Below are 22,486 nucleotides of genomic sequence, written 5' to 3'. Positions count from 1 at the left end.
TCCATTACCGGATAAGTAGCCTCATACTCGATCTCTCTAAAATCCTCCTCAATATCCTAGATTACAAAGAAAAAAAAATAGGGATTTCATCATTCTTTGTCCGATTGTCTGGAATGATTAGTTTACCTGAGAGGTTTCGAATCTAACGACAGTTATTATCGAATTTAAACTGTTGTGAGACATACTAACATTGAATCATTTTACGGTTTAGACTCACTTGTTTTAAGTCACATGTCACGCGAGTGACTTAAAACAAGTGAGTGTAAACCGAAAAATTATTCATTGACAGTTATTATGCTGAATATTGGACTCAATTTAATGTCTGACTCGACTTTTCTAGTATAACATTGCATTAAAAATGTTTTATTGGATTTTAGTTAAGTAATACTTTACTAGACTGTGCCCCTACTTTGTCCCCTTATTAGGACTCATTAGGTTGAACATCGAATTCGCAAGCTTCAGCGAATTGCTATAATGTGTTCAACCAGAATTATTAACATCGAAAAAATATATAATTTTTAAAAGGTAAACACAAGTATAGTCAAAATTTAATTTTGAACACACAATACGTTTAAAGCAGTTTTTATAATAAATCGCCTGGCCCTTTTCTTCAAATATGGCCGGACACAAGCAATGCACAGTTAATTTCAGCAGATCGTGTATCCTTTTCTAACTCACCTCGTTGTAAGCGACGGAGGTGAGAGGCAGGTAGTGGTAGCCGAGAGCCCGGTCCCAGATGACGCCTTTGTTCCACACCTCTACTAGTAAGCCCTGGTTGATGTCGTTGGTTTCACTGTGGACAAAACTTACATTAGTGTCACGCCTATAAGTTATTGAAAATTCGAAAGATATAGATGAAAATGTTATAAATTTGGTGCGACCTGTGATTTGAATAAAAAATTAAAAATTGACAAAGCATTCGAGCTTTGACATGCAGAATCGATCTATCAGGGAAGAAAATTTTGGTTGCTTTATATTTTGTTTTTTTTTTCGATTATTAGATGTGCACAGACAGCTGCCCCTTCCTGTCACCCCTTTGTGGGCACCTGTGGGGCACCTGCACCGTTGCAAAATATAGGTACTACTTATTCTAGTAGATTTTCGTTATTAAGTCTTAGGCAATACCTATTGCATTTGTACTAAACAGACGCCTGCTAGTGCTAATGTAACCACAAAGTTTGAATTAAAGTAAAAATGGCATTTTCGCTACCTCGCTCGAGATCGAACTCGTGACTCGGTGATGCCAGCCCTCGATCTACCAACTAAGCTGAGAGTTGCAGCGTTTTTTTCCAGCAAGTGTTTTTTAAATACTTTCTTTTATTTAAAACGTTGCTGGAAACGATACGACCCTTCGGCGCTATAATATCTGGAAGACATTATCCTCGGCCTCGCAAAAACAAAATCGCTCTCTCCTCATCTCATAAGAATATATTGCAGAAACCCTAAATTGTGTCGGCATAGAACATATTCTGGGTTCTCCCGGGGGGCCATAAACGATTCCTGTGGCCAAAAACGTTGATAACACGAAACACAAAAACGTTAGAAGGAAACAGTTACCTACATAATTACATATTTACTAGAACAAATTAATTTTTTTCAGAAAATATTTTAATTTGTTGTTATTTAAAGTAGAAACACTACTATATAAATTATAAACCGAAATAAATGTCATAATATACTGAGAAAAAGTGACCCAAGCCTCCAGTGCCCCAGGCTGGAATCGAACCAGCAGCGTCCTCTGCTATCGCGGCAGCTGCCTGTTGCCACTCAGCTACCGTGCCACAGCGGCATAGGTCGAATTTTTCCAAGTACCTACCTATATGCACTTCATACTGATTAATTCTGCGGAATTTTGATCAACAAAATTAACGCGCGGTACATCAGGAAAAACATTCAGTACTTTTCATCCACCAAAACAGTACTTAAATCTAAAACATTCACTAATTGGATTGGTTTGTTTTGGAATCATGGTTTGTTCGGCGCAATATTAAACTAAGTGCTCTTAAAGTACAATACCGCTGCCTGTGTATCATCTTAATATTGTTCAATGTTACTAGAACCTATAACAAGATTATACACAAATCAATACTCCGAGAACTCATTCCGTAACTTAAGTGAAACCAAAAGAGTTACGGCGGTAAAGATAATGTTAAATATCCCTTTGGCGTCGCGCCAAATATCTTGGCCGTATTTCCTGACCGAATTTCTACGCAAGCAGCTGGCCTTCTATTCCTCTCACTTACTTAGCTCCTGCCTATCATAGACCAAAATAAATGAGTCCCCTAGATCCTTTACAAATACGCGTTTTGGAGAGCAAGTTGTACTAGTTTGACAGAGGCTAGTGCTCTGTTAGTCATGGGAATAAGCTCTGAGAGGGGTAGCTGTCTGGCCCTTTGGCCGCCTTGACGTGTACATGTAGTTAGGCGTCCCTTCTAAGGGACAAACTGCCGTATCGAACTTCAAGATATTGACAAGAGACGACACGTACTAGATCCATTCTACATACGTTATAGTTTAGATTTCAACTAGTTCTCTTTTGCAGCGCAATTCGGGCAACCAATGTCACTTTTACGATAGATCGTGTTAGATATCTATTAAATGTGAATTAGATCTCTAAGTAATATCTTGTGGAAATCGTTCAAGAGACTCCAGAATCGCGGAAATGTCAAATTTGACAGGTTAGATCTTAAACATATCGTTATCGTATCTTGGCGATGTCTAAAAGATATCTTATAGATGTCTATTACAAAATCCGAATCGGGCCCCAACATGTTTCGTCAAGGGTGCCCTACCCTGCACTGCTAGGATATGTTATCCTGTGTAGGTATAACATATAATTTTAAAGTTTTACGTAGGTATGTACATTAAGATAGGTACAAATAATTGAGGCAGGCAGAATTGAGGAAAAAAGAGGAAGAGGAAGACCTAGAATATCATACATGACACAGATAAAAGAATGGTGCTGTAGCCACTCGTATCAGGAAGTAAAAACGAAAGCCCAGAATAGGCTGGAATGGAAAATGCTGCAGCGACAGAGGGCCAGGCCCTCTTAATATTGATGATGATGAATTAAAATTATCTAAAGTGCAATTTGACAAAAGCGCTAAAATATTAAATCGCATTATTCATCGCAAAATTGAAAGTTCTATAGATTTTAAACAGACAACGTGGAAATTTTAATAATTTGAATTTATTAGAAATTACGTTATATTAGTCTATTATCTCGAAGTTTCAGCAGTCTTATTACAATCGCTTACCGATCATTTAAAAGATTAAGCAAAAATTCACCTCAAAAGAATTAGCTTGTAAGCAGGTGCTGGGATTTAAGTGATCCTAATTGTTTAGTTAACTGACAAGCAAAATTAAATGGGTTTGAATACATTTTTAACCCGTTAACAGTCAACACTAAAAAAAAAACGTTTCAAGGCTCATCATCGCCTCTTTAAAGTCCTAGAAACTCTGCTTAAAAATATACAAATACATAGGTAAATATTATAGGGTGGTAATTTTTTACGTATACCTACTTAATATAGTTTGTCAAAGCACTGTCTCATTTCATACATAGACAGAGAGAATCATACTATATTTGTCTTACACTAGTACTAATACCCAAAAGAAAAGGATAAGTATAGTTTTCCTGGTTCTTACTGACTGACGAATGGGTTTGACCAACTATATCTAAGTGTCGAGTCGCATTAGAGCAGTTGATCCTACACACATTGACATATGCACACAGAGCCCGTACCATGAGTCACTGACAGTGTTAAAACTGACATTTACGCTACCGAGAACGTAATTTACTTTCTATACATCTCGTTTGCACTAAAATGCGAGTACGAGCGAGATGTATAGAAAGTAAATTACGTTCTCGTAGGCGTTTATGTCAGTGCCAAACTGATGGTAGCCGAACAGAAAGCTAATTTACGCCGGACCGATTGAGACGAACGCTCTCGTGCATGTGGAACTGAGAGTTCTCGAAGGTTGCGAAATATAGCTAAAGATTAGGCCGCACCGTATAAAGAGAAATAATTTCTCGCCAAGATTTAAGGGCCTATGTAAACAGTCGGTCGCGGATAAAGGTAGGCATTAAAATGATCCCAATTTATTGCCTCATTCTCTAGCTTAGTTTGTTAATTAAGGTTACAAATAAAAATAAAACTATAAATTTAAATGCCCATGATGCTCGCAGCATTTCCACGCTGGATCACCACGGACAGGCTTTGCACGAGGAACGGCTCAAAGCGAGGGCCTTCCCCTTTCTGTCTGAGGGCTCCTCTACACGATGGGCCAGCGCCGGCCACTCCAAGGGACGCAGCCATGCGGTAGAATGAGATGGCAATATCACTTGCTCCCTCTAACGCACAAATGCGTCCCTTGGAGTGGCCGGCGTTGGCCCATCGTGTAGAGGAGCCATAACACAGGCCACTAATATTAAATTGAAGTTAATTACCACTTAGGGTCGGTTGCACCTAACTGGTTGTCATTGTTAGAGTTCGCAAAATTTTATTGTATATAAAGTCGTCGGGTAACGTTGATCAGTCTGTCAAGTGCGGATGGTGCAACTGGCACTTACTTTACTTTACTGTCATTAAACTTTAAAATAATCGATTGTTTTATGCAGACCGATTATTTCACCAGAGAATTAAGCTTTCGTTATAGACCGCGCGGCTATCAATAGGGACAATTAGCTGGTTTCAGTCGGCGCTCGATTTGCAGCCGAATTCCTGCGGATTTTCCGATGCTCACATTGTCTGCAAACACAGATAAGACATTCTCTAGACTGAGAGTAGCGCTACCCCCTCTGCCACAAATATACGGTAGTTTTACTCAATTTTCGAGTCAAAGTGTCTTTGTGTGACGTCCGTGTCTTTGAACGGACCAATCACGGCACGGGACTCGCTCACCTCTTCCCCCGCACCCCAGTATTTTTGGCAGCATCGGTTTCATGAAATAATTCCTCTAAACTCCGTCTAGAGGATTCCTAGTCTATGTCTGCAAATTACAGAGTACAGTGAAACAACGTGGGCGAGGGACACAGAAATAACTGCGGGACAGTTTTGTGAATTTAAAAATGAATAGCAAACTCGTAGGTAGGTATATTTCCCCCCTTATTCATATATAACTTCTGTCATATTTAATTATCAAAAATATAAAATTATAAAAATTTATATATAACTTGTCAACCTTTGTTTTATTTTGTCTCTTTATATCACAATTGGGGCATTATCTATGAAAAGGGTTAAACCTCTATGTTAAATATGTACAATATTCTGCGTTGTTCATAATCATATAAATCTCTGTTAATTCTAACAAGCCGTTGATAAATTGTGACGTTATATAGATAACGTCACAATTTATCAACGGCTTGTTAGAAAAGGGACCTTATTGTCGATGGCGCTTACGCCGCACAGCGTCGCGCGGCATTGTATTGATATTGGAGCATCGTTAATAATGGCATAAGCGCCATCGACAATAAGGTCCCTTTTCATAGATAACGTCATAATTTATCAACGGCTTGTTAGATTTAACAGAGATTAATATGATTATGAACAACGCAGAATATTGTACATATTTAAAATTTTAATTACTTAGATATTTTATTGAATAATAAAGATAATAATACTAGTAAAAATACAAGGTTGAAAACAAAACAATTGTTTAACCTTTTGGATGCCAATAACCGATATATCCGCAACGTAGGTTCAACGCCAAAGACCGATTAATCGGTCACAGACCACAGAGCAACATCGACCTACTTGCATATACATAAAGTTCAACTTCAGTTTTGACACTTCAACGATGTGGCGTCACAGACTTAAATTTAAGTCTGTGTGTGGCGTCTCGTCTGAGTAACAGCTTTTGTGTTTGACACTGCGTGGAAATGGTTAAAGAATCCAGGGAGTTTAGTTAGCCAGTGTGGTATTTAATAGACGAGATCAATAACGAAAAACCAATTTAAAAGAGAATAAAGCGCTTGCTATAAACACGCGTCCATTTTCAGAGATCCCATCTGGTTGGAAAAAATTGCAATCCCTGTCACGTAACCTTCATTCCCCTAACAATCTGTTACTTTATCTAGCCGACCAGACTATTCTTAGTCCCATAAAGACTTATCTTCATATAAATATTATGTTTTATAAGGCTTTGTGTCAATAAAGGAGGCAAATGTTCCAAATCACGATGGTATCAGAGTAAAGCGTTTACACGTTATAACCGAGTTGAAGTCGAGGCTTTTTATTATTCGAACCTACTTTTTTATGCTTAATAAAAAACCTGAGAAACGAATACCTAGTACCAACTGCCGTGCACGCCAAACTCCGTTGACTCGAGTTACATGAGTTACGGGTAACCAGTCTAAATCTCTTAAAAAACCATTAAATATAGGTATATCTTCTAAAAGAACATTTTGAAAAGCATATGACTAACTCATGTAACTTCATTATTTTGCCGATGGCGTCAGATACAAATCAGTTAACTTGAGTTGCATGATATATGTTCTTAAGTTACCGGAGTTAGGCAATTTGGCATGACTGGCCGAGCGCATGGTTTTTACGACAACAATATTATTTCGCTTAAATACGTGGCACGTCTGATCACGCGTATGTCATGTAACTTGACTTACATGACTTCGTGTGACCACTATAGTATGGAAGAGTTGGTCATGCGGAACCATTTAATTCGAATAAAATGAAAACTATTCAATTACTTATGCGAAAAAAAAATGGAAGATCCTATTCTGTGACCATATTTCCCACATGTAGATTAGAAAAAATTAAAAATTTACGATAAGCCGTCAACGATAACAGCATTTGAATCTTTAAAACTTTAAACGTAAGTAATTATGTCGAAACTCAACTTTTAAAGTTACACGAGATGCGCGTGACACGGCAGCCAAGTATTATGTTGGTAACGATCTAACGTAACGACTATTCGAATATTCAACGTCCATTATAAAGTGTGTACTTACATTAAATACGGGCGAATATTTAAACGATGGTTAGCAAAGGACCTAAGAAGTATATTGAGATAGATTTTGCTTAGAAATACATACAATGAAAATTTAAACCAAACAAAATAATTCGGCTCGCAATGTAATACAACACATAATAAGTTACCGGATACGAGCTTTTTAAAGTAGCTGTCAACGCTTGTTGGCAGTTACTATTAAAAAGCTCGTATCTCGTAATTTCATGTTATCTTAGTACCTACATTTCTGTTCGGTAAGTTTAAAAATAATAATGACGGGGTCATAATTAAGTGTACCTAACTTAAAAAAGCTTTTTAATAAATGATTACTTGATTAGACGAATAAATTATACTATCTGGTTTAATTTAATGTTCGTATTGGATTTACACACTGTTATAGCCAGTTATCAACCGGCCTTTTGAATCATTCCAACCGCGATCCGCGTTACGCAATTTCCGTTCACTGTAATTAGGATATTTTCCTTACAATATAACTGAACATTTCTAGGTATTTTTGCAGCCACAAATTCCACTCCAATTGGTACTTTATACTTAAAACCCCGCGAACAACTTATTACATTACGAGTTTAATTCAGTTGACTGGTTCTCGGTATTGAAACTTGGCCATTTCAGCACTTTATTTTCACCTGGGCGACTTTTCTTGTTAGTTATCTTTTCACAACCGCGGATAGAAAAGTATAATTTTTATTGGTGCACGCCTCTTAGAAATTAATAATGACACCTGTCTGGTCAATGAATTTTGAGCCTGAATCAAAATGTCACAGTATGAAATGTATGAGAGGTCTTAATCTTAAATTATGTTTGGTTTGGTTTTTGGTTTGTTTGTTTATCGATATTAAATATCGTTAAAGACAATTGTTAAGTTGTTGTTGTTGTTTGTTTTAAGTTAAGTACCAAATACGCTATGTAATATTCTTGAGAGAATATCTTATGATAGTCAACATTAGTTTAAGTACCTACTATTTAATCTTTAACTTAATAATTATTCACAGCTATCTTGAATCTGAAAATCCAAATGTGTATACAGCTTCTTATAAAAGAATGAAAACATTGAATGCCTCTACAATTTCTTTATCGCGAAAGCCTTCTATAGGCTTAATGGTTTGCGCGAGACGCATCACACACGTCATCTTCTTGACAGACATGATGATGAATGAAATAAGCGATGCTGGTTTATTTTTGGCAGTTTAATAAAGCATGTTTTAATATTTTTGTTATTAAAAAAAAAATTGATTAATCTTACACAAGTGTAAAATAGGTATTGGTTGCTTCCAAACGAAAAAGTTTTCTTTTAAGTAGAGCAAAGAATGAAAACAATTCTAGTAGAATATTTTATATGCTCATCTTAGTTACCCGTCTTAAGTCTTCCCGAACTCAAAACCCAAGATATCAAGGGTATTTCAATAGTAATAGATAGAACAACAAAAAGCCTCGCTACTGTTAAACAGAAACCTCTGTTGCTTAGCAAAAGTATTCCTTGTTTACATAATCAACTTCAAAGAAAAATGTCCCCAAGCGCCTATTACATAAAATTCATTTCTGTTTTCACAGCATTGTGAACTTTAGCAATCGACTTTGTCTGCAATAGTCGTCAGTAGAATTTGAGCTATCCAGTCTTATGGTTAGAGTTCGTTTTCGCATGTGTACTTACAACAGGAAATCTTGCTCCCAGCACGGTGTGGGCCCCTTAACTGTCACCGTCGTCGACTTGACATTCTGCAGTTTGAGTGTCACGTACGTGTTGAATTGTGTTGCTGTTGAATAGAAAATTATATTAAAACGCCATCTTTGATCTTTCATTATAAATACTTATTTAGCAGAGTTCGGAACGGATGAAAAGGGGGACGGCGGTTACGTTCGCGAAAAATTTGTGAAAATTTTGAGAAAATTATGGTCTTATGACAAAACGTCGTGATTGCGATATTAAAAGTTGTCGTTCCATAGCCCGTACCATGAGTCACTGACAGTGTCAAAACTAGCATATACGCTATCGAGAACGTAATTTACTTTCTATACATCTCGTTTGCACTAATATGCGAGTACGAGCGACATGTATAGAAAGTAAATTAAGTTCTCGATGGCGTTTATGTCAGTGCCAAACTGATGGTAGCCGTACATGTCGTAGAAACTAGTCGCGTACCCAAAACCTTTCTAATAATATCGAATAGTTTTAATGATACATTACTATGTGGATGTACATTCCAAGCTTTAAGGAATCAATAAACAATCCATTTATCAAAGTAATGAATGTAATTTAAATACATAAATATTATATTGGCATATAGTAATAAAGTAAATGTAACTCACCTTGTATACCAACATAACGCGCTTTTTTAACTGAAACAAAAGAAAATAACAATGTTAGTTCTTATTCAGGTTTCATATAAACCTACAGATAGACAAACAATAAAATCTTAACAAGTTTTTGTTTATAATGTAATTTCATAATTATAAAGACATTTTATTAAGCCCAAACCCAATGGCGTACAACTGTAGCCTCCATGTCCTATTATATTTATCTATTTATTTACAACTCACAGTATACTGTATACCTATACTTCATATTCCCCAAGAGAGCACGAGAGTGGCCAAGAAAAGAAAATCTAGGTTCGATTATTTATTTCCCGATTACTTGACCCCTATTGACTGCCAAAGACCTAACAACCAATTTCCTATATGTTTACACCAACCATTGCATAGACTAGGAATCCTCTAGACGGAGTTTTAGAGCAATTATTTCATGAAACCGATGCTGCCAAAAATACTGGGGTGCGGGGGACGAGGTGAGCGAGTCCCGTGCCGTGATTGGTCCGTTCAAAGACACGGACGTCACACAAAGACACTGACTCGAAAATGGAGTAAAACTACCGTATATTTGTGGCAGAGGGGGTAGCGCTAATATGCTCAGTCTGGAGGATGTCTTGTCTGTGACACCAACCAAGACTAGACCAAAACTTCTAGGACAAAAACAAACGAAACTCGCATCACGTCCGCAAAGCAAACAAAAGAAGCTAACGAGCCCAAGCCAACTTCCAAACTACCTAACACCGAAAGAAAAAAGTGTTTTCAAAATGTCTGAGGTCTTTTTCTCTTCACTTGAGAGCAATATATCAACTCAAAAGGGCCCGATTCGGATTTTGTAATAGACATTTATTAGATATCTTTTAGACATCGCCAAGATACGATAACGATATGTTTAAGATCTAACCTGTCAAATTTGACATTTCCGCGATTCTGGAGATACTCTTGAACGATTTCCACAAGATATTACTTAGAGATCTAATTCACGTCTAATAGATATCTAACACGATCTATCGTAAAAGTGACATTGGTTGCCCGAATTGCGCTGCAAAAGAGAACTAGTTGAAATCTAAATAAACTATAACGTATCTAGAATGGATCTAGTACGTGTCGTCTCTTGTGAATATCTTGAAATTCGAATACGGCAGTATGTCAGATAACAAAGTGAAATAACTATAGGCGCCTAGCGAACCAAGCTTAACTTTATCAGTTTAAAGTTAAGTCGGCTTGTTTAGGCAAGTTGGTAGTCAACTACGAGTAATCATCCTCACTGAGAAATGGAAAGCTGTTTAACCGCTTTACGGGGATTTGTTGGTTTAGTTATGAGTTTAATTCGATGTGACTTAAAGGTATTAGGGTGTAGCACGAAGGTGATTGAAATCATATTTGTTGAGGCTTGAAAATGTATTTTCTTATAAGTACATTTTATGTACAAGCATTTACAAGCATTTAATAAATGGTGATTTTGACATGTATATAAATAATTTAGATTTATTATTAGATAAGCTTACAAATGAGAATAAGAAGTTCATTTTGGTCGGAGATCAAAATGTCGATTTCATGTCCGAAAACATTTCGAAACGGCGCGTAGACGAAATCCTTCAAAGCTACATGTGTAGAAATTGTGTTGAGTTTCCGACCCGTGTGACCGCGCACAGTGCAAGTAGCATCGACTGCGGGCTGGTGGCGCGCGGGTGGCGGGGCGTCGCGGCCGCTCCGCTTGACACCCCCATCAGCGACCACAGCGCCCAAGTGTTTACCTTGCCCACTGACGAGCTGAGACAAAAAATCAAGCCAAACACTTACATCCAAAAGCGGCTATACACTGACCAATCCTTATTAGCATTTTATATTGACATAGAAAATTACAATTGGAATTTTATATTTGACGACATATCTTCTATTAACTACAAATTTGACAAATTATTTAATGTTTTAAAGTATTATACTGACGTACACTTCCCGACCAAAAACATCTTAATCAAAAAAAGCAAATCGGTCCCATGGCTTACAGAAACCCTCTCAAAACAAATTACAGACTATAACGATCTAACCGAGATGAAACGTCAGTACCCAGAATTGGAAACTCTAGCGGAACGCATTAGCTATCTAGCAGATCATATTAAATCGGAATCTTTGACAGCCCGTCGAGAATATTATGCAAACCGCATCGTAAGCAGCAAAAACCCGCCTAAAGAAATGTGGCGCGTAGTCAACCACGAAACGTCAACAAAACAACCGCAACATGCCGTGTCCCTAAAGGATGAAAGCGGGAAGAATATACCACCTCGAGAAGTGCCTGAACGCTTAAACCAACACTTTCTCACAGTAGCTTCGAAGTTTAATTTAAATATAAATAAACCGGACTCTGTACAATACTTACAACAACAGTTACAAAACACAAATATACCTGAACTTGTTTTACCCACAGTCACACTAACAGACCTAAACCGTACGTTGCGGTCCATGATGAAAAAAAACACAACCTTAGATATCTATGATATATCACTGAACATAATCGAGTGTATCTGGCCAGTCGTTGCAGGGTTACTAGTAGAACTTATAAACTCCATGTTCGCTTGCGGAGTGTACCCTAACGTACTGAAATGCACACGAGTATGTCCAGTATATAAAGGTAAAGGAGAAAAAAGTTCTGTGGATAATTATAGACCCATCACCATAGTACCTAATATATCCAAAATCATTGAGTCTATCTTATCCACCACTATAATGCGCCATCTTGAGACAAATGACCTACTGACGGACAGACAATTTGCTTATAGAAAAAATAGATCGACAACAGCAGCGGCATATCAAATATACGATTGCATTTCAACCGCTTTAGATGCAAAGGAGAAGGTAGCAGGGGTATTCTGCGATTTATCGAAAGCGTTCGATGTTATAAGTCATGAACTGATATTGGAAAAGATAGGGCACTACGGAATCAAAAATAAAGTTCATGACTTATTCGCATCGTTCCTTGACGATAGAAAGCAGACGGTTGAGGTCAAAATGGAGGTATCAGGTTCCATTGAAAACATTAGATCTGAGGCAGGTGTGCTAAAACTAGGCATACCACAAGGATCGGCGCTCGGAAACACTCTGTTTTTAATGTTTATAAATGATCTCCCTACCTCTGTAACCGAAGGTACGACGGTGTTGTTTGCCGATGATACAACCGTAGTAGTAACCGCTCACACGCACTTACAACTTGAGCAAAACATAGCTAACGCGTACCGCCAACTTAGCGAGTGGTTCTCGGCGAACGGTCTCGTCCTAAACACCTCTAAATCGAACGTAATCTTGTTCTCAGCTGGAAACACTACACACATCCCACAGGTACAGAGTCCGATACCGCGCTGCGACTCATGCAGGTTCCTCGGATTCACCATAGACGCCAAGCTGAAGTGGAAAGATCACATAGACAACTTGTGTGAAAGGTTAGGCAGCGCTGTGTTTGCGCTGCGCAAACTGAAACCAATTGTCTCAAATGACGCCTTAATACAAATATACTACGCGTATTTCTTTTCACTGATGCACTACGGTATAATCTTGTACGGCAACTCAACCGATTCAGACCGAGTATTTATACTGCAAAAACGGGCTGTAAGAATATTGGCGGGTGTGAGTTCGAGGAACTCGTGTAGAGAGCTCTTCAAAAAATTTAACATAATGACATATTACTCGCTATACGTCTACGAAATTATAATGTTTACGCGTAGAAATATTGACCAATTTAAACGGTCAACTATGCTCGGCAGAATAACCCGTCAAACGGGGCGATTACTACCCGTGCCGAGGCGGCTAGCGCTACTCGACAAGAACCCGCGAGTAATAGGTCCGTCGCTGTATGAACGTCTACCCGCCAGTATCAGAAATGAGACCGATGACGACATGTTTGATCGCCGACTTAAAGAACTATTATTAACGACATCGCTGTACTCTGTAAAAGAGTACAGTGAACAATACAAATACTAAAAATTTTTACTTGACATTAATTTAAATTATTGTTTTTATTTTATTTTGGTTTTTTGTATTCATTTTTGACATTTTATTTATGGAACTTGACATTATATTACCTAGGAAAGCACTAGTATTATATACAAAATAGTTTTAGATTTTAGTTAAGTTGTACGACATTTTAATTTTATTTCTATTTTATTTTTGACATTATTGATTTCACAATTTACTATTATTTTTATTATTCTTTAAATTTTGTTTGTATACACTTGACGATCTTTTTGTGAATTTCTGCTATTTTTAAGGAAGTAACATGTAAATTTTCAATCAGAAATAGATATTATCTATCTATCTATCTATCTATATCTACAAGCATTTGAAATGTGGTGCTGGCGAAGGATGGAGGGAATAAAGTGGACGGAAAGAGTGACCAATGAAGCCGTCCTGAACAGAGTGAATGAAAAGAGAAGTTTAATGAACATTATTAAAAATAGAAGAGGAAAAATTATCGGCCACCTGCTACGACACGACCACTTCATCACAAACATAATAGAAGGGAAAATAAATGGAAGGAGAAGGAGGGGAAGACCAAGAAAAAGTTATATGAGCCAAGTGAAGGAACATGTAGGGGCCGTGTCGTACCAGGACACTAAGGGGCTGACTTCGGATCGACCAAGGTGGAGACAACTTCATCACGCTGCACCGACAAGAGCCCAGCTCTTAAATTGAATGATGATGACATTTTATGTATTATGCGTAACCATACCAAAAAAAAAGGGTTTAACCTTTTCCACGCCGTGTCAAACACAAAAGCTGTCACTCAGACGCCACATCATTGAAGTGTCAAAACTGAAGTTGAACTTTATGTATAAGCACGTAGGTCGATGTTGCTGTGTGGTCTGTGATCGATTAATCGGTCTTTGGCGTTGAACCAAAGACGCGGATATATCGGTCATTGGCGTCCAAAAGGTTAAAAAGAAATTATGCGACTCACAAGAAACATAATCCTGCATATGCCTATCAAAATGATGACTATTTATAGTATGGCTTTTGGTCAAAAACCACTGTCAATTAACAATTATGCCCTACACATTTTCGTACACATAAAACGTATGGCGTATTAAAACTTGATTAAGAAACGTACTATTAGTTTGACAACATAGTACCCTCGAACACGGGAGAACAAACCGCGTTAATAAGATTAAATTTAATTATGATCTAAGAGGTATTCAATAAGTTTAAAAACGGAGACCCGAAGGCATATTCAGTGTTTATATATTATGTTCTAAATTTACCATGTTTTTGAGCTTCGTCTTTAATGTACCTATTTTTGAATTAATAAAAATAAATAAGTCGCACTTTTTTCAATCTGCCTCCAGGGTTGCGTGGCGCACGAAAGCCTCAGCCTTCAATCGATGCTGACCAGCTTGTTAATCATCTGTGACCTCATTCTCTGAACGATTTTATGAAATCACGTGGACAAGTTTGATGGCTTGTATTTTTAACCCTTAAATGCATAGTGTTGCCAAATGTCTACAAAGCATTAGACATATTAAATATATTAGAAACGGGTCACTCACGTATTTTAATATGTCTTTGTCTCACGGAAGTTTTGTTATTAAAGCATTAGACAGCTCACAGATTTAAAAAAAAGGCTTACGTTCTTGAATGCACCTTTATACAAAACGTCAAGTAGTAGGGTAATGATTTAAGGGTTAAATTTACGCAATATTTTTAATGTATAAAAATTACATTCGTTTTAAGACGAAAAGTCGGAATGCTTGGAAAAATCCAGAAGTTGACAATTTTTAGTATGTGATTTTGAACGGTGTTTTCGGGGTTTGTAATTATTGTATATTTAAAAACTTTATCATAAGTATATCACAAATAGTGTACCTTTCTAATGGTAGTAAAAAATTTCATATATCTATTACTGAAAATTACATATTTACATAAATATGATTTAGCCAATTCAACTTCTAACACTGATTTCGCAGTGAAAATCGAAGTTATATTTTTTTTTACTATTTTTCCTAGAATCGGCAAACAATTATGTGATACATATATTAATTTCGGGCAAAAAGAAAAAGTCATGCATTTAAAGGTTAAATTGAACTGGTATCAGATTTGAGGTTCAGACATGGAAGAGGCTATCGTATATTCCGTTGCAAAAATGTTTATTTTTTCATGCGGTCATAACGCATCGAGAACTCGATATTATTTAAAAGTAGAGCGCCTAAAACTAGGTTTAAAATTATCCAGTTGGATGTTCTGCTTTCAACAATTTAAAACATAGCTTATAATTTTATTAAAAGCTTATAGCTTAAAAACATATATCAAAAAAACATGACATCGATTGGATAAATTCTGTTCGGTCGTACTTCGCAACATAAAGACAAGTTTTTTTACTAATTCACTACCATAAATTACAATAATTATAGCCTTGTTCAATAGTATAAAAGTTTTGAAAATGGACACACATTTATTCATTAAAATTCATACTTTTAACTTTAAAATGGCTTTAAACACAACTTTATTTTGTAGGCCATCGTATTCGGACATTTAAAATCAACTTTATTTACTAAATGTTAATTACATTGCATCTTGTAGAGTATGTTCGGAAAGAGAAGAGTCGTGGAATGTATTGGGCCCCATACATTCCACGACTCTTCTCTTTCCGCACAGACTCTAAGCACTAATGTCTAAGTAAGACCAAGACGGATGGTAGGTAATGTGAAATCATTATGAAATCAAATTAAAATTTCTAAAGTTCGAATGTTACTCCAAACATTTCAACCGTCAATAATTCCGAGTTTTGAAGGCCTATTATTAAGTCTTCAACATGTTTTACGTTAGTAACTTGGTATAATTACGAGCTTATTTATAGCCTGCTTTGGCGACGCGCGACGTACGTAAGTACAAATACCGGCAAAAGAATTTGAAAGGAAATCAGTGACTTTAAATTTTACTATATACTAGTGACCCGCCCCGGCTTCGCACGGGTTAACAAATGATACATAAACCTTCCTTTTGAATCACTCTATCTATTAAAAACCGCATCAAATGCGTTGACAGAGTGACATTCCTAGTGCGCAAAACGTTCAAGCGGATAAACAAGACCAAGTGCGGGTAGTTCGAAAAACTCGCGCGGTTAGAAGATGCTGATATCAACTTAAGTCAGTCTTCTCCGAGACCACGGGGACATCGCCGTCCTCGAAAGGTCGGAGGTAAATCTTAAAACTTAGATACGCGATTAAGTCCCGTTGTACAATTTAAAAATGTGTAAAAATCGTGAAAGTTTAAATCAGTGTAGACTTTGTCGTTGAATGGAGTTGCTTTATACGGGTTACTAACCTACTCGTATAAAGCAAACTTCACCTGCCGTCCGCTTTGCTGGCTTCCAAAAACTTTCTGATGCTGGGCAAGGATCTAAATTGCCCTTTTGCCCAGTTTTCTTCTAATTTGTTAAACCAAGTAGTGAAAATTTTAGAGTATGTTATATATTTGTAATCTACTCACAAAGCCCTTTACTTTGGTACCCCATATGGTATGTTTAAAAGACCGACTTAATAACGTCACACTCCTTCGTCACACAACTACCCCCACCATTTTCGCGCTTGTCATGTCATATATTTGTGTTCAGGACATCAAACTGAATGCACTGATACTATATTCACTCATATCCGAGACTAGCGACCCGCCCTGGCTTCGCACGGGTTAACAAATTATACATAAACCTTCCTCTTGAATCACTATTAAAAAAAACGCACCAAAATCCGTTGCGTAGTTTTAAAGATCTAAGCTTACATAGGGACAGATAGACGGTGGGAAGTGACTTTGTTTTATACTATGTAGTGATGCTGATGACATTCACGAAAAGTAACCTAAAACCTGATCCGCCGCCTTACTATTATTAGGTACATTGTTTTGGTTTACCTTTGTTTTGTTGCCAATTTTTCTGTAGATTTTTGTTTCACAGAAAATGTTTCAAGTAATTTCATATTGCAAAATAATCATTACACAGAATATTTAATTCAAACAATTTTGGTTCGGTTTAGTTACATTTCACAGAAAAAATTAAAAAGTTGTTTCGTTTTAAGGATAATTTATCCATGTAATTTCATTTCACAGAATCATCGATATGTATAAAAGTTGATTCTCATAAATATGGTTTACCGAAATTTAAAATACAGAACAGTTATTTAGTCGAACATTAATTTCATAGAATAATATATTATTAAAGTATTCTTCATACATATTTTTGTTAGGCCGAAAGTCATTGCAACGTTAAAAACATTGCTGGTAAAATCATATGAAATGTTGACTCAAATGAATCCACAATGAATGAATGAATGTGATGATGTTGCGGAGTTGTTATTGTTGGAGTTATATTCTTTATCGAGTCGTGGTACTCGTGGTCCGCGTCTGCTCCGGCGCTACGGGCAAAGCAGCCCCTTCACCATTGCGTATCAAAGCGCAGGCACAAATACTCGCCTCCACAGCTTCGGCTCGCGTTGTGCTCTGCGCTTTGTTACGGCGGGCGAGAGCTGCTTCCCCTCCACGCCTCCGGCTTTTTACATACACTCTAGGGGTAGGACAGACAAGACCACGTGCTCCGATTCGGATTTTGATTAGTTTAGACTTTTAAGTCTAAGTGCGTTTAGGTGTATTTGAAGTGTGTTTTATTTAAATGAATACTAGGTGAAAGGTAATTTAGTGAAGTAATAATAGTTGAAATCAATATTCTGTGAACTGTAGTGTCGTACAAATAATATTCAATGAATAATAATTCTACAGTACAAAAAAAAACAAATAAAATAAAAAAACTAATATAAGTAAAAATTTATTTTATTCTACAGTTAGTATTTTATTTTATTTAATAATCTTTCAATAAATATTCTGAATTTTAATAAAGTTACATAGTATGTTTCTTTAAAATTAATAATCGAAGAAACAAAATTAGTTGTAAAAAAAATGTGGGATTCGATTATTCTATGAATAATTTTCTTTAAAACAAAATTCGGCAAAAGATTTTACGGTAAAATAAGGGTACACCACATTTTACCTTGTAACAACGTTTTGTTTAAATACAAAATGTAAGTAAATTCTATAGAATCTTTACATTTAACTAAATACCACAAAAAGATGCCGCTGATTCGGGCAAGCCATTTATTTAATTAAATTTCGCGTAATCTACGACAGAGATTTATCTGTACCGTACACTGAAGCAAATGAATATTAAACATCCCATCTCATTCGAATGCTTGTACAGTACAGCTACCACCAGTTTGGCACCGACATTAAACGCCGTGGAGAACGTAATTTACTTTCTATGTATCTCGGTCGTACTTGCATATAAGTGCAAACGAGATGTATAGAAAGTAAATTACGTTCTCGATAGCGTATATGTCAGTCACTCATGGTGCGGGCTCTGTACAGTGTCAAAACTGACATATACGCTATCGAGAACGTAATTTACTTTCGATACATCTTGTTTGCACTTATATGCGAGTACGAGCAAGATGTATAGAAAGTAAATTACGTTCTCGATGGCGTTTATGTCAGTGCCAAACTGATGGTCGCCGTAAAGATCAGAGCCCGTACCATGAGTCATCAATCATCATGGTACGGGCTCTGATCTTTGTAAGAGTTTTATATAGTGTTATCACATAATCAGAAAACGCGTAATATCATAGTTCATAACGAACTTATCACACATACCTATACATTTTGGTACCATGTTATTACAGAAGGACCTCAAACGAGATAATTTTATTTATAAAATATATATTATCATGTATATCGCTATGCATTAATGGGTAATCATTACCTACGCATATGCATTTTCACAGCGCATAAGATAAAGTAACTAATATCGGTAATAAAAAACCTTGTATTAAGATACCTATTTAGATCTGTAAACTTAGAGATTACCCAAAATGTGTCATTGAACCTTTTAACATCAAGCCACCCAATCCAACTAGTAACCTGTTACCCAAAACCTCTGCTTTACACATTATAAATAACCATCCCGACCCGAAATCATTAAACAAAGCTTGTCAAAGCGGAAGGCCATGAATCAGGGCGGCCAACCAAATGCTTTTGGCGGACTCGAGCGGTCAGGCGACATCGGGGGTCAAATTGACGGAGGGAAAACGACCAAACGGTCAATAACCTCTACAACTATTAGCTGTTACTATACTCGTACCTACTACCTAATTTGAGTATAAAGAATTGTCGTCAATTGTTAAGGAACAATCGGTCAATTCGATCTGCACTTAAGGAGGGTTTCTTTAGAAATCAACCAAGAAGCCACGCGCTAATGATAACAAAATAACACCATTTCGATATCAAAATGTACGCTCGAATCGGCCCTCAAGTATGAGTAAGTGTAAGGCCTGAGTGGATGCTCGACTTGGGCGTGCAGCGGGGCAGGGCGTGCGGCGTGCATGTTAAACAAATGCAAGCGTATAGTAGCGGCCTTAGTGCACGCTGCTCAAATTACTTGTGAGCCTGACGCCCCGCTGCACGCCCCGCCGAACGCTCCGCTTCGAGCGTCCGCCCAGGCCTTACACTAAGCTGCGTTAGCTCCTTTGTTTGCTAAGCTAACGTTTGTAGCACTACGACGTAGCAGGTTAGTCCTCCAATCTGTTTCAGTAGACTCATTAACATAACATTTGAACGTACGAGTTAGGTAAACATACTGAGCCCGTACCATGAGTCACGGACAGTATCAAAACTGACATATACACTATCGAGAACGTAATTTACTTTCTATACATCTCGTTCGCACTAATATGCGAGTACGAGCAAGATGTATAGAAAGTAAATTACGTTCTCGATGGCGTTTATGTCAGTGCCAAACTGATGGTACCCGTACTTGAAGAGTGCTCATTTTAATACTGGTTTTACTCTACAGAGGAGGCATAAAATAGGCAATAAAAATAACAAATGACATTTTAAAGCTTAAAAAGAGTTTATTTCACTAATTAAGTAATCCAGTATATACAGCAATATTTGTCCTTTGAAATATTAATCAAGATTAATTTTATTCCCGAATGGTGACATTTAATTCCTGTGTCCTGAGTTCTGTCCATTCCACGCAGTATTCCTCAAAATTTATGTCGGTTGCTTTAACCTTTACCCACATTGTTCTCATTTTATTTTATTTTGTTAATTTACGTTGTTTTGTTACTATACGTTGCTAACTACGAAGAAGGAACTGAGATTTCAATTAAATACTTAGAACGTTAATTAAAATAAAAGAGACTAGAGAGATTTATTTGTGTTGTGTATGTACTATGTAGTATGGATACGCTGTCCGAAATAAACGCATTTTTTTTATTAAACGTAAAAATAAATAGGAAGGCTATTTAAATAGAGCTAGTGCTGCGGACGAACGGACGTAATGACAAGTATGAAGGTTATATTTTACATAATTACACTAAATTATTTGTTTGTTGCTTCGTTTCACATTAAGGGAAGCAAAAACTTTGTTGCTAACGGCTAACGAAACTAGAAATATTTCAGATATGACCCGTCACTATACAGAAGCTTGGGTAGTCGTAAAATGTAATACACCAATTTTATTCAGGACGTTTTCCTTACTAATCATTTATACAAACAGGGAAGGTGTACACCCATCTTGATATGAAAACAACATGGCTGCAATAACAATACGTAAAACACATAATAGGTATTTAACTATGGTAAAATTACACTTTTCCAATAGAGAACATTTATGAACTGTAGGGGGCAGCACAGGAGCCCCTTGATTATTGGCACAAAGTATTAATGTCATGTTTAAGTTTCCGATTTAGGCCGCAAGATGGCAGAACCTAAAACGCGGTAGGGAGCGTGCGTGCACTTTAGAGGGCAGCATCTTAGCGTGAAGTGTCAATGTCAAGTTTCAGTTAACTATTTAGGTCATAAGATGGCAGACCCCTAATATGCACTCCCTTAGACCTTAATAAAATATTGTATGAAGTAGGTAGGTGAGGGTGGGGAGGGTCGATCCCTAGGGGACACTTGGTAAACTTCATTTTTAATCAAACCAAACGAGATACAATTTTTTGCGCTGGTAACACTCATTCATTCGTTCCTAACTTCACGTTCTGTCATGGCACTGTATCGGAAAAGTCAGTGGTTCAAAAATGGCGGACGGTGAAAGATTTTCTGCGTACTATATTCAATTTTCGGTAAGCTTTAACTGGATTTATTTTATAATATGAGATGGAAATGATGTTAGTGAGTGTGCTTATTTTATTTGTTGTTTATTGAGGTGATGATTAACTTAGATTACATTGATATACGCGAACACATGTTTCGAGTACGGCACGTTTTATAATCTTACTATGTATGGGGAGACTTTGTCTTTTTCTTCAGGGGAGATATGATTCCGGGATCATGTCACCCCCAAAGCGATCAAGTATACATTATAATAAATTTACTTACAAAATGATTCATAGAGCTATCATAAATATTTTCTTTTCTTTAGTAAATCATGCCGCGAAAGTACGACCAGAGAAACACTGATTTAAACTTTCAAGGTTTTTGACTCATTATTGTTTATTAAAACGGAATTTAATGGCGTATAATTCAGTTTTTAATTATACAACCGACTCCGAAAACGGAATTATCCCCGTGGCCTTTGAAGACTGACTAAAGTTGACATCAACATTTTACGAACTACCCGTACTTGGTCTTTTTTATCAAGTTAAACGTTTTACACACAGGGGATGTTACTCGGTCGACAAAAAACACTTATAACGATATTTGGTTTTCAACCGGCGATATTTGTTTTTATGGATGAAAGGCTATTTCAATGGCTTTCCGACCTCATGTACTATAGAACCGACGGTCCATAAAAAGCATTTTAGGATTATGCAGCTCAAACACCGTCCTCGAAACGTGAGCAGTAAATTTCTAAACTTATTTATTATAGTAAACAATAACTACCAGTGATGGGTAAAAAAAATAAAATTGCTGTAGGTATCTGACGCTAAAAATACCTACATAAGAACTTTAAAAAAATTAGCTTGTTACAAGAAATTTTATGTTAATAACTTAGATTTTGTTTTTTTTTTTGGTACAAAAATTGATTCCCTATTTTATGTTGTTTTATGGATAATACGATTACATTGTTTTTTAAAAGTATAAGATTATGGATTAATATGTGTTTGATATCTTCATATATTAATTTTCTGTAGATAAAGTGAATAAATTAATGTAGATACTA

The 22,486-nt window shown here is 36.6% G+C and overlaps 1 protein-coding gene across 1 annotated transcript in view; it reads right to left on the bottom strand.

The window, feature by feature from the left end:
* Nucleotides 1-22,486, bottom strand: part of LOC134656601 (protein unc-13 homolog B-like) — a 326,977-nt gene that overhangs the window by 252,859 nt on the left and 51,632 nt on the right. Inside the window, exons 2-4 of the mRNA XM_063512157.1 lie at nucleotides 9,295-9,324; nucleotides 8,639-8,741; nucleotides 679-793 (exon numbers count right to left, since the gene is read on the bottom strand). Of these exons, the coding sequence (XP_063368227.1) occupies nucleotides 679-793; nucleotides 8,639-8,741; nucleotides 9,295-9,324 (248 nt within the window). The remainder of the gene's footprint in view (nucleotides 1-678; nucleotides 794-8,638; nucleotides 8,742-9,294; nucleotides 9,325-22,486) is intronic.

This window comes from Cydia amplana, chromosome 18, assembly GCF_948474715.1.
Source record: "Cydia amplana chromosome 18, ilCydAmpl1.1, whole genome shotgun sequence".
Taxonomy (NCBI): Eukaryota; Metazoa; Arthropoda; class Insecta; order Lepidoptera; family Tortricidae; genus Cydia; species Cydia amplana.
This window is presented reverse-complemented; position numbering and strand designations above follow the sequence as displayed.